Genomic DNA, 12,894 nt, shown 5'->3' with positions numbered 1-12,894 from the left:
ATAAAATATTTAGGGTGTTTTTGATATTACATTATAGTTATAGAGGACAATTATAATGTATTTAGGGTGTTTTTGATATTACATTATAGTTATACAGGACAATTATAATGTATTAAGGCATATTTGTCGTATTAGCCAGGGATTCTTTTAACTGGGAACCTTCAGGTTCAGATGACAGTGAAGTGACAATTTAAGAATTAAAAGTAACTTTTAAGACCTTTTTAATACCTCAATACCATAACTGCATCGAAACTAATCAACAAACTATACTATAAAAACTGGTCAAACATTGGCCAAATTGGGAAATAATATATGAAAGAAGCAACATTTTTTTAAATAGCTGATCTAAAAACGTTGTGAGCTTGTAGATCTGCTATTTTCACAATATTTATCTATGGAACCGAGTCAAACAAAATACGGCACAATGCCTCAACTCCTACAATTCCAAGTGCTTATCAAGGTGGGGGGTCCCTAGTTCACATGTGATTATGTTGGGTGGTCACTGCCTGAATAGGTTGAAGACAGTAGAGGTTATAAGAAAAAGTATATCCCAGGGAGATTGTATTGTATTGTATTGTATTTCCTGCCTTCAATTTGATTTGATTGCCTTTGCTTGGCTTCTACAAGTATTAATAATTTTAACCAAAATCATATTCCTTTCGAAGATGTCGATGATCTGTGATCGATCCCGTAGTCCAGTGGTTCTCAACCTGTGTGTCTGGACCCCCAGGGGGGGGGGGGGTCCTCACATGATTTTAGGGGGTCTCCAGATGACAATTAAGTGACAGTTTTGTCATCAGTGGCATCCTGGGCCATAACTACTAGGGGTGTGTATCTCTCCCTTCCAAGACGATACGATATGTATCCGATACATGGCCTACAATTAGTTTCAGAGATGATAAATCTTACATACAGAACGATTCGATGCGATTCGATGCGATTCGATTCGGTGCAATTTCGTTGCGATTTCGATTTTGTGGAATTTGATGCGATGCGTTTCGATTCAATACAATAAGGTGCGAGCTGATACACAAGTTTAATGAAACATTAATTTTGCATTTAATTAAGAAGCTAGATCTATAAAGTAGCATTGCTGACCTTCAAATAATGGATAAAAAAGACCAAGGAATAACAAAAACTTGTAAAGAAAGATGAATGACAAATCATTTTAGTGTCTTGTCATTGTTGTGTTCATGCTAAATAGACACAGACATGTAGATACAACAATGCTTAATGTAAACTACAAAGCCTACTGACATGGTTTGGAAATCTGTCTCACACACCCATTTCTAAGAGCTTCACTTTAGCAGTTAAAGTTAGTCAGGTGGAGAAATATGAAAAAGAACACACAAAAGGCCTGGCCCTTCAGGCTTCGGTACAGTGCAATTATTGTAGGGGTCCATTTGGTTCCATTTGTACACTCCCCTGAGTTACACATACTGTACCCCTATCATTTAGCTGGGGACCCCCTAGAACTCCCTCAAGGACCCCTGGGGGTCCCCGGACCCCACTTTGAAAACTCTATTGTAGCCCTTTGCAATAAAAACTGATGCTGTGATGCCTCAGCACGCCATTTTACACTGTCGACCTGTTGAGTTAACGGCGGCAAGTCGGTCCGACAGGCGGTTGACCAGCACTGCTGATCTATAGTTACTCACACCTCCCGCGAGGGAAATTCGGTATGTTCAGCCCAACCCAGCTGATTCGCTGCCCACAAGGAACGTGTGAGCAATTAGGGGTTAAGCGTCTTGCTCAGGGACACACATCGACATTGCTGGCCGGGCTTGGAATCGAACCTGGGACAACCAGTGGCTCTGGTTCCCCAGTTGGGCTCCCATAATAATTGGGATATACTGATGACATCAGGGTTCTCCATATATGGGCATAAAAGGAACAAAGGCAGACAGGCAGACAGATACAGTGATCTCTAGACTATATATGTGTATAAAGGGACACAGACAGACAGACAGATACAGAGATCTCCATATATGGGTATAAAGGCCTGGGCGATATATCGATTATATCGTATATCGCGATATCAAAGGGCAATACCGATATTAAAAATGAATACTGTATCGTCATTAATAAAATATATATATACTATATATATTTTTTTTCTTTTTTTTTTTTTGCTACTTTAACTACTTTTTTCCAAGCACTGTAACTGTATTTATGCAATAATTGTTCGAGTCTATTGTAAAACGACTATAATTCTCCTAATGGAGAACTTTTACACGACGTTTTGCATGCGTTGCGTGCTGCTCGTGCGTGACATATGTACGTCAGCCCCTATGGTCAGCCCTCACATCACTCAGATCACACAGAGATAGAGCAGAGACTTCGTTCGTGCCCTGACTGTACATTGTCATGCAGGAGTAACTTAGTTACATGTATGTGAAGAAGTCATGTGTGCTCCTCATGGAAATGTGACCGTATGGATATAATCCCAACCTCCATTCTGAATTTCTGTTGTTAGCGATAGCAACACTGCTAGTTAGAAAAGAATTAGCACTTTGCTAAAGCCCTGTTGCCTTCATAGTCATGAGGATACAATAGTGTGACATAAGTTTCAGTTCATCCATGTTCAGACAGTGTTTGATTGAATATGCCAACTACGCCAGGATTATATCCTGAGTGAACACTAAACAAACTCTGCATTGTCACACAAAGCATTGACGTTCACTTCTCATTGCTTATTATGCAACAAATGGAGGCAGCCGGGCACACTGCCTCCATCTAATGGAGTAAAACTAACATTGCACTTGAAAAAATAGATTTTTCTTTCTCCAATTCTAGTTTCTTTTATTGGACGATAATACCGAATATCGCGGTATTATTTTAAATATCATACCGATATTTATAAAGGCCATATCGCCCAGGCCTACAGACAGGTACAACAGGTACTCTGACAACAGGTATTACATAACCAGTGTTATTCCTGACTTGCATTGACTATCCAACCGATATGCCCAAATATAGCCATACAGTATTTGGACATCCGGTTGTCCAGAACCGCCAATCCCACCAATATGCCCATATATGGACATATGCTGATGACATCAAGGATCTCTATATATGGGCATAAAAGGCACACAGGTAGACAGATACAGAGATCTCAATATATGGGCATACATGGGACACAGACCGAAACACGTATGTGCGTACGTACGACGGTTACTACTGGTACTCTGACCCCGGGTTTTACAAAAGCAGGTGGGGTTTGCATTCACAACATGCATTGTTCCCGATTAGGTAGGTGGCACCGGCCTAGTTTGGCTAATTAGCAGTGACATCACCTCCTTTTAGGGAAATTCCCATATAAGGAAATCCTTTATGACACACATACTTATATGACATCAGTTTGTGTAGTTTGTGTAGTGAGTGACATCACAGCAGAGCTTTGTCAGTCAGTCTACTGTATATAAGCTGGTGCTCACATCTAGAGAGAACATTATTGTGATGTTGGTCTAAACAGAGTTTGAGAGAGCCAGACCAAGAAAGACACAGAGAGAGAAGAGAGATGTTACACTGGACTGAGCCAGTGAAAACAACGGTGGTGCGTCCAAGAAGAGGACCAAAGCCACACCTCCTTGGTTATGCTACTGTGCCTGTTGGACACAAGGTTTACTTCTTTGGAGGTTTCCATAATGGGAAGGCCTACGACACAGATCCCATTGATGTGCAGGTCTTCAACACAGTGTCTTTGCGCTGGATGACGTTGCCCCCAGTGACACCTGGAAGAGAACGTTCTCTTGAAGACGTTCCCTCCATGCGCTTGTTCCACACAGCTGTGCTGATAGATGGTATCGTCTACATCTGGGGAGGGTTGGTGAATTGTCAGATAATTGTCAGACATTCTCAGACCAGGGGGCACCTGGACAACATTCTTTATGCCTTTGATGTCGACACCCACAGGTGGTTCAAGCCTGAGGTTTATGGAGCTCTTCCAGGGGCGAGGTGCGGCCACTCAGCCTGTGTCTTGGGGAAGGTCATGTTTATCCATGGAGGATGTTGTAGGTCTACCCACCACACAAGATACACTAATGACATCTACAAGTTGGACACCACCATGATGGTCTGGTCTTTAATTAACACCAGTGGCACTCCACCACCTGTTTCATCATGGCATTCTGCCACCATCATTGGGACAAAGATGTTTGTATTTGGGGGAAAACCCGGCCAAGAGCACCAGAACAACAACATCAGTGTGTTTGACACAGAGACCAACTTCTGGCTGAACACATCTTCTGGATATCTTCCAGAACAACGTTATGATCATAAAGCCTTTGCCTACAATGAAGAGCTGTACATATTTGGCGGCTTCAACTTTCGTGATTTCAACGATTTCAATGATCTGTGGAAATTCAATCCAAAGACCTTCTCCTGGAAGAATGTTGAGCCCAAGGGAAAAGGCCCTGCTTGGACTCATAGTAGGTGCTGCTGTTGCATGGTGGGAGATCACATGATACACTTTGGTCACTTAACCTCTACACAACCCATTGTGCAGATCTTACACTTCAACCCTAGTCTGAAGACATTATGCAAGCTGGTGGTTATCCAGTACGATCTGGAGTGTTCAGGACTCCCACACGACATCAGGTGGGAACTGGCAGCCATGACCAACAGAAAAACTGGCTGGTGTGATTTGTTGGATGGCTGGATGCTTTTTAGGATGCCTTCCTACTTTCTGGCTGGCTGGCTGACTGGCTGGCTGATTTTTTGGATGGCTGAATGGATGATACATAAATAAATGCTAGTGTTAAATTAGTTTATAATATGGTGTGTGATCTTAAAGTATCACCATAAACACTGATTATCCCTCAATTCACCCTTTGTTAGCCTTCTGGTTGGTCCCTGACTGACCAACCAGCAGGCTCTATCTGCCTTGTCCCGCCCTGGTTCCGCCTTTTTTATGTTGAATTTGCTAAAACATAATTTATGGAGAAATAAAAACATATTAAAACATGCTGTTTCACTATGCTGCCACTGAGCAGCTCCATTTGACTGAAACCAAGTTTGAAATTAGAATTGATCACACAGAATAACAATACGAAGCAACTGAATTAACATGGTAGTGGATGGAGTGTCCCACTGAATGTCCCACCAAGACACAGCAACCAATGGGTGTGGAGAGGGGCAGGACAACGGGCGGGACTTGACAAAGGGTGAATTCAGCAAGTAATCAATAAGAGCATGTGTGTCATAAATAAATAAATAAATGCATGCACACACACATACATACATACATATACAGTACATACATACATACATACATACATGTACATACATAAAATATTATTTTCTGAACTAGTTTTTAGGCCTCTAAAGATTTTGTTAACGTGACTGTCAGAGAGAGGATGAATTTAAATAGGTTAGCAATATCCACTAGCAATATCCACTATTGCTTAAGTTATGATATTACACACTCCAGTTAAGTGTCAAGCACCTTTTTGCTTTGTTGCTGAAAGCGACAAAGGCAATAACCAGGTTCCAAAACTGTCCTGAAGCAACGTCATCATGAAGCGTTCGAAAATTCCGACAGACGTTCTGGCCGGTCACAGCACATTGGAATCCGCACTTGCGCTGCAACGATGAGGAAATCGCACGCTCTGAGCAAGATCTTCCCCCCTAGTTGATCCGTCTCCCTCCTTTCTGCTGGACTAGACCAGGGACGTGCAAAGAATCTTAGAGAGGCAGGGGCTGAAATTTCGAAAAATATTGAAAATAGCAGATGCTGCGACGTGTTGTGAGCTTGCCTTGGAGGTCGGCTATTTTCAGTTCTTGACACCACACTGAACTAAGCATATAGTCAATAGGAGATGTGGAGTAACGACATGGATTTCTACACAGAGAGGGCAATTCGTTCAACATAAGATGCTGCATTCAAGTTCAGGAGAGTTTGGACAAGGCAATTCTCTTGAATGCTGCCTTCAGGGTATGGCATGGAAAGAGGGATATTTGCAATTCTTTATCATAGTAAAAACTGCATTCATGGTCTAGAGAGGGCACTTTTGTTACAGACCGATGAAAGGGCAGGGGCTCAAGCCCCCTTTCATGTCTATGTGTGCAGTCTCTGCACGTGCCTGGACTAGACTGTTCGCCCAATCAAAACAGGCCATGCTGTTTGATTGGGCAATTTATTTATTTATTTTCCCACGACCGGGGGTTGAGACGAGTCCTCCTGCTCAAATCATCATTTGGGATTTTCTATTGGAATGGAGCGATTTCTTTACTGTGTTCTAACTTCTAGGTGGCCAGACACTAGCAGATCATCAGGCACGATGATATCGGGTAGCATTAAACACTACAGGATAATTGTTTAAGATTCGCCTTTCAACACACACGCACGAATGCATGCATGCACGCACACACAAACACATTAATGTTATCCTCCACTAAACACGCCATTGCCTCGCGCAACGGAGGAAAACACACACGCACGCACACACAAACACATTAATGTTATCCTCCACTAAACACGCCATTGCCTCGCCTCGCGCAGCGGAGGAAAAAAACCGCTTCAATACGGAATTTGTGACCCATTTTGATGATAATATGAGTTCACTTTGACACGTTTCATGTGCATCCATGCATGGATCTGTTCAACTCTCTGAATTTTACCCTCTCTCTACACTGCTAAACTAGTAGACCTACCTAGTAGTCAACGCAATTATGAAGCGTTACAAATGAGGCGGCTCTCCCCTACATTGGTGTAGCCGAATTTAATATTCTTTGTTATGCTAAAGAAAGAAAGAAAGAAGAAAGAAATATTTCAATTCTAGTTAACCTATAGTTAACCAGGCAAGAATATTAAGAACTCAGTTTTATTTGCAGTCGTGGCCTGGCAAAAGGTGGCTAAATTGTTTAGCCCAGCCGAACAATTACCATACTTTTAGGCCAGAAAAACCGGACGGGACAAAATAGATACCTGAGTAAAGTTCACTTTGAGCTGCATCCAACATTCCCACTGCCATTTCCGTTGACCTTACCGTTAAGCCGCTAGGGGCAGTTCACATTTATTTTATTGGGGTAATAGATTTGTATTTTTAATGTTTTTCATGGAACCTTAGGCTCAGCCCGACCCAACTAATTAGCATACATTTTGGGCCTCTGCCCGGCCGGGCCCGAAAATGTCTGCTCGTGTTAGGGTAGTGTGATATTTGAGAACTCACAGGAAGGGTGATATTTGTCACTGAACGTACTCCTTTGGGCTGTAGGCGTGTGGGCGGGAGTAGTAGGACAATATATATATATATAAAAAATGAAAGGGTTAGGGTTAGGGTATGCGTATGCTACCATATGCTACTGTATGCTATGATGTTGCTGATCAGTGTGTTTGCGTTTCAGGACCATTCACGGTCTGATCTACAATGCTCTGAAGCTGTTTATGGAGATGAACCAGAAACTGTTTGATGACTGTACACAACAGTACAAGGCTGACAAACACAGGTAACACACACACACACACAAGCTGACGTCTAACTAACATTGTTGACCACTTGACCCCTTGCGCTCCTATATTGTTGCTGAGAATATCCATAACAATAAGTTAACACGTCACTTTGGATTGACCATTTCATTGTATAAGGTTTAGGTACTCAATACTCTATTGGGTTAGATGCATTCCACTACATCTCAGAGACGAATATTTCACGTTTTACTTCACTACAATTATTTGACAGCATTAAGTTAAGTTACACATTACCTTGCAGATTTACATTATTATTCCAAAACGTAATCCGTACATTAACTGCTTAATTCGGCTATTCGAGAATAGCCGAATCTAAAAGCAGAGTCTAAATGAAGCATTACAGTCCTTCTGTCCTGTCTAGATGTCCTCTGAAAGACCTTTTGTACCTTTTGCCACTGATTTACCATTCGTCGCTTCTGCAGTGCATTAAATCAGTGGTTTTCAACCTTTTTCATGTCAAGGTTATTATTATTTATTCTGCACTTGAGTCACAGACATGCTGTTGGTAGCATAGGAGAGATAACAGCCACACGTTAATCAAAATAACAATTATTCTACATGCTATAGTGTAATTGTGTAGACTTCTTGTAAATTAGTTAATGCAGTAGGGATATTGGCAAGAATCTCACGATGCAATACGTATCACGATACTTGGGTCACGATGCAATAGTATCACGATATATTGCGAATCTTTGCAATACGATACTATTGCGATACTATTGCGATATATCAGCTTTAAAAGCCGAAGGCGCTGCTCTAACGTTGTTGTTTTCATCGTTCTTTAGAGACCTCACTCACTGAACCGTGGGAGAAGTAGCTACAGCGACATCTAGAGGCAGCAGAGTGTCAGGACCGGACTTCTACCATTGGTTCCTATGCATTGGAACATATTTTATTTTCCTCAAAGTATCGCGATACTACGGCCTGAAGTATCGATACAGTATTGGCAAATAAACTATCCCGATGTATTGCGATATCGATTATATTGCAGGTGTTTAACAATAATTGAACTCTTGGAGAGCGTAAAATGAAACCAAATGGACCCGTAAGGGTTAATTTTACACCCTCAAGAGTTAAAGATCTATAAGGGTCCATTTGGTTACCAACTCCATCATTTAGCTTGAAAACCACTGCATTAAATCGCCTGGAACATTTCTTTGTTTTTGTGTTGGAGATCATTGGTCATCGAAGAACAATAGTAAATTAATTATCTCTCGCTCTGTGTGTGTGTGTGTGTGTGTGTGTGTGTGTGTGTGTGTGTGTGTGTGTGTGTGTGTGTGTGTGTGTGTGTGCACCCTAACCCACGTTTCAGAGAGAAGTACAAGCTGAAAGAGAGAGAGGAGATTTGGCATAAGATAGAAGAACTGGCCAGACACAACCCCCAGGTCAGTCTGTCTGTCTGTTCCTCAGGTCTGTCTGTCTGCCAACAGTAGAAGTGCGAGGAGCTCAATCGGCTGAGGTTTTGGACAAGGTTGGCTCGCGTTGCAGAAGGGAGAGGGAGAGTGCGTCAAGCGCGTTTCCGCTGAAAGCACAGTGGTAACGGGCGACGGTATTTTCCCCCTTTTTTCCTGCATAGTAGGCCTACGTGCGCTTTATTTGTCTGTCATTCTATATTAAATGCACGTCTCCACAGAAAGCACGGTGGAAGTGGCCGACGTGTAAAATAAAAGAAATAAACACTTCTTTGGTATTTTATGAAAATGTTGCAACACTCAATGTTCACTGCCATGAAGCTTCAGCAAAACCTCAGCCGATTGAGTTCCTCGCAGTAGAAGTACTGGGCAACTTACAAAAACCAAGCACAACATTAAAAATGTAAACATTATATTGATTGTGTGTGTGTGTGTGTGTGTGTGTGTGTGTGTGTGTGTGTGTGTGTGTGTGTGTGTGTGTGTGTGTGTGTGTGTGTGTGTGTGTGTGTGTGTGTGTGTGTGTGTGTGTCTGTCTGTCTGTCCTCCTTTCCTCCAGATACATAAGCTCCACCCACTCCGCCCTGGACTCCACCCACAGGAAGAGGTCAGTTCAGACTTCTCAAACCTTTTTCCCAGCAACATGAATATCGTTGTTGTCAGGTGAAAACCTTGTATGTCCAAAACCGTTCGTTTTGCATTTGTTTAAAAATCTACAAGCACACTGCTTGTAGATCGGCTGTTTTCACTACTTTTGTGCGATGGCCTTGTCTGATGAAGCACTTGTCTGATGTTGTACACTTTGCGAAAAAACATACACATTTGAAACTTGGAGATACGAGGTTTCAGCCCGAAAGGTGACGGGCCCCGATCTGAAAAGATGTTGTTCCAGGGACCAGATAGGAGCCTTCCGTTCAGGGTCATTCCCACCGGGCAAGATAAAGATAAAAAATCTCTCTCTCAATTGAAGTGGATGGGAGTGAATGGTAGCGTCCAGTGTGGACACCACCATCCACTTCAATTGAGAGCGATATTCTTTTATCTTTATCTCTATCTTGCATGGTGGGAATGACCCACAGGTATAATGGCCAAGACATCTTGAAAACGTCCACTGTCGCAGATGTTTTCAATTGAGTTTTAGCCATTGTCGCCCGTTTTTCTTTAATAACACGGACTAGGAAGGTCGGACAGCGCTTTTCCTGGCTTTTAGGTGCCGCAGGGCGGCATCAATCTCCTCTGGTGGGAATTCACCGGAGACATTAGCGCTGCCGGGTGTCGGAACACTTCTTTGGCCACGAGTTGTGCTGACTCACAGTGTTAATCCTCGTGTACAGTAGGCTACACCATTTATCACGAAATGGTGAAGCGATTTTATTTGAAATTTGATTTTTAGAAATGGCCCACTGTGCTAAATAACATATGACGTGTTCCTGCTCTGTGTATGTGATCACGGTGTGTGTGTGTGTGTGTGTGTGTTGTGTGTGTGTGTGTGTGTGTGTGTGTGTGTGTGTGTGTGTGTGTGTGTGTGTGTGTGTGTGTGTGTGTGTGTGTGTGTGTGTGTGTGCGTGCGTGCATATGTGTTTATAGTACATGTTGTACAGTGACGGTGGTCTAGCGTTGTACTCCATGGAGACAGACACTCCCACGGCTGAAGACATCCAACTGCTGAAGAAGACTGTGGAGAATGAAGCCACACCGGTAACGTTCACGCACACACAACACGCACACACACACACACACGCACAAGCACACGCTTGTTTGCTGGTTGTCCATTGTGTCCAATGCTGACTGTCTTCTCCTATTTGCTAGTTATACAAAATCGAATGCCTCAACTCTTAGTGCTTGTCAGGGTGGGGGGTCCCCAGTTAAAATATGATTATTTTGGGGGTCGCGGCCTGAAAAGGTTGAGAACCACTGCTGTACATTAAGTACTATCTATCACGTTGTTGTAACTTCCAGCCTTTCCAACGCCCTGTCTTCACTGTGTTCCCCATGCAGGGAAGCAAGGAGGCCAAGAAGGAGAACAAGGTGATGATGAGGAGGAAGTCGGAGCTTCCTCAGGACGTCTACACCATCAAAGCCCTGGAGGCGCACAAGAGAGCCGAGGAGTACCTGACAGCCAATCAGGAGGCTCTCTGACCCTGCTGACTCCTCCCCCTCCTCGGAAAACAAAGACTCCTTATTGGACGAGGAGTCTGAACACACTGAGAGAGACTCCCCGTTGGACAAAATAGGGCCGACGGTGGAAGTTGACCCTGGGGTGGCCCTGGAATCATTGGGTGCGCTCGTTTAAGGACACCCGCGCTGCTCTGGCTGGTCACGTGACGAAGGGCGGAGTGTGACGCAATAACTGAGAGTATAAGCCAAAAATAGGCAATCTACAAGCCAGTCAAACTGTTTTTGTTTTCTTGGGGGTCTTGAGTTAAAGGGTTTAGGAACCACTGCTGTAGACTTGATCCAAAGTGAGTAGGTTTTCACTGAGATGAGATCATTCTGTTGTAAAGAGGTTTAGATTGAGATGGCTGCTCTTTCAGACCTGGCATGCATCTGTGTCACTTTAGATTTGAACCACTTTAACCATTATTTTATACATTAGCTATTCAAAAATAGCAGATATACAAGTTCATTGCGTTCATCTGTTATTTTGAATATTACATACAGTATATTTTTAAAGCGACCATTTGTAGCTAAAATCTTTCTTTCTCTGGGTCCCTGGAACAAAATATTTTGAGATGGGGGTCCGCGGTCAAATACATCCGCCTAGTCAGTACAAACTCCGCCCAGTCAGTACAAACTCCGCCCAGTCAGTAGTACATCAGCACCTGCCCCGCCCCCCCCCAAGGGATCTCCTTAAACGAGTGCCGTGCACCCACTGATCTGGGGTCAGTGTTCTGATAGGCCAGGCTGGATCGATGATGTCATCATCGCACATACACAGGACACAAGCCGATCCCTCGTCAGTGTTTAGTCACGGTTTCCAGGGCAACTTCACTCCCGAGGCCCCCGCCTCTTCACCTCATCCAATCAAATCATGTGCTGTCCGCCTCCTGACCAATCAACTCAACCTGTTCCCGTCCCCGTCACACACACACACACCAAAGCTGGACTAGAGAGCCGTCTTTGTGGCACACACACACACACACACACACATACACGCACACGCACGCATGTGCACACACACAACACACATGCACGCGCACAGATTGTATTACCGTTTTTGTTTATTTGTTTTCTTGTTTTGGTGTTGCCATGGGGATAGCGTCAGTGTTACTGCCGCTCACCTAATAGTCGTCTCCTGCCACTTAGGGCTGTCATCACATCTTCCTTAATGATTCAGTTGTTGTACAAATTGTGTTTTTTTGTGGCATTGAACATTGGAACATATATAAATGTAAATTATGTTTCTGTTTGGCCTCGTGCGATAAATATACTAAGGAATCAAATATTAAGAAATGCAAAATGGCCAAAATATCCCGTCAAAAAGAGACGATGTACAGTCTCACACACCTACTGCCTCACGTGTTGTGATGACTTGAGATCTTGTAGATCTGCTATTTTGGCGAGAAAAAAAAATATATACAGTATATATATCTTTCTTTTTTTTTTTTTTTACTTTTTGCCCCAAATGCCCCAAATAGGTTGCATACCCAGGTCAAAAGTGGTTCAAAGAGAATTTACAACATGGACATAGAAAATGAAAACATGACTTCTTACCCTACTTTACATAACAGGTATGATCAAACATTATTGCAAATGTAATAATGTAATAATGTAATCGTTCCCACTGAGGATGCATAGAGAGACCAAAGGAAACCATGCAAGGAGAGAAGGAAACAAAAAAATATGTTCTAAGACCAAATGAGCTGTGGTGTCCTCTGAAGCAAACTGTTTCTGATGTTTCCAAATTTACATTTAAAATGGCCAAACATATTTATATTTTGGAGTAAATAGATTTTTTTCCCTTTTAAGTGGCCAACATTTATCTTAAATATGGTGAAAATGTATTCCCATGCT

At 42.8% G+C, this 12,894-nt stretch overlaps 1 protein-coding gene across 2 annotated transcripts in view; it reads left to right on the top strand.

The window, feature by feature from the left end:
* ppp2r5d (protein phosphatase 2, regulatory subunit B', delta) overlaps positions 1-12,504 on the top strand; it is a 32,382-nt gene extending 19,878 nt beyond the window's left edge. The window contains exons 13-17 of one of the 2 annotated variants that reach the window (XM_080740908.1): positions 7,348-7,449; positions 8,784-8,856; positions 9,440-9,487; positions 10,468-10,578; positions 10,879-12,504. In XM_080740908.1, coding sequence (XP_080597034.1) covers positions 7,348-7,449; positions 8,784-8,856; positions 9,440-9,487; positions 10,468-10,578; positions 10,879-11,019 — 475 coding nt within the window. In that variant the 3' untranslated portion in view covers positions 11,020-12,504. Of the gene's footprint in view, positions 1-7,347; positions 7,450-8,256; positions 8,322-8,783; positions 8,857-9,439; positions 9,488-10,467; positions 10,579-10,878 lie in introns of those variants that run through there. The other variant, XM_080740909.1, reaches the window with a different exon arrangement.
* Positions 12,505-12,894: the final 390 nt, after the last annotated feature.

This window comes from Nannobrachium achirus (genome assembly GCF_963921795.1).
Source record: "Nannobrachium achirus genome assembly, chromosome: 13".
Classification (NCBI taxonomy): domain Eukaryota; kingdom Metazoa; phylum Chordata; class Actinopteri; order Myctophiformes; family Myctophidae; genus Nannobrachium; species Nannobrachium achirus.
This window is presented reverse-complemented; position numbering and strand designations above follow the sequence as displayed.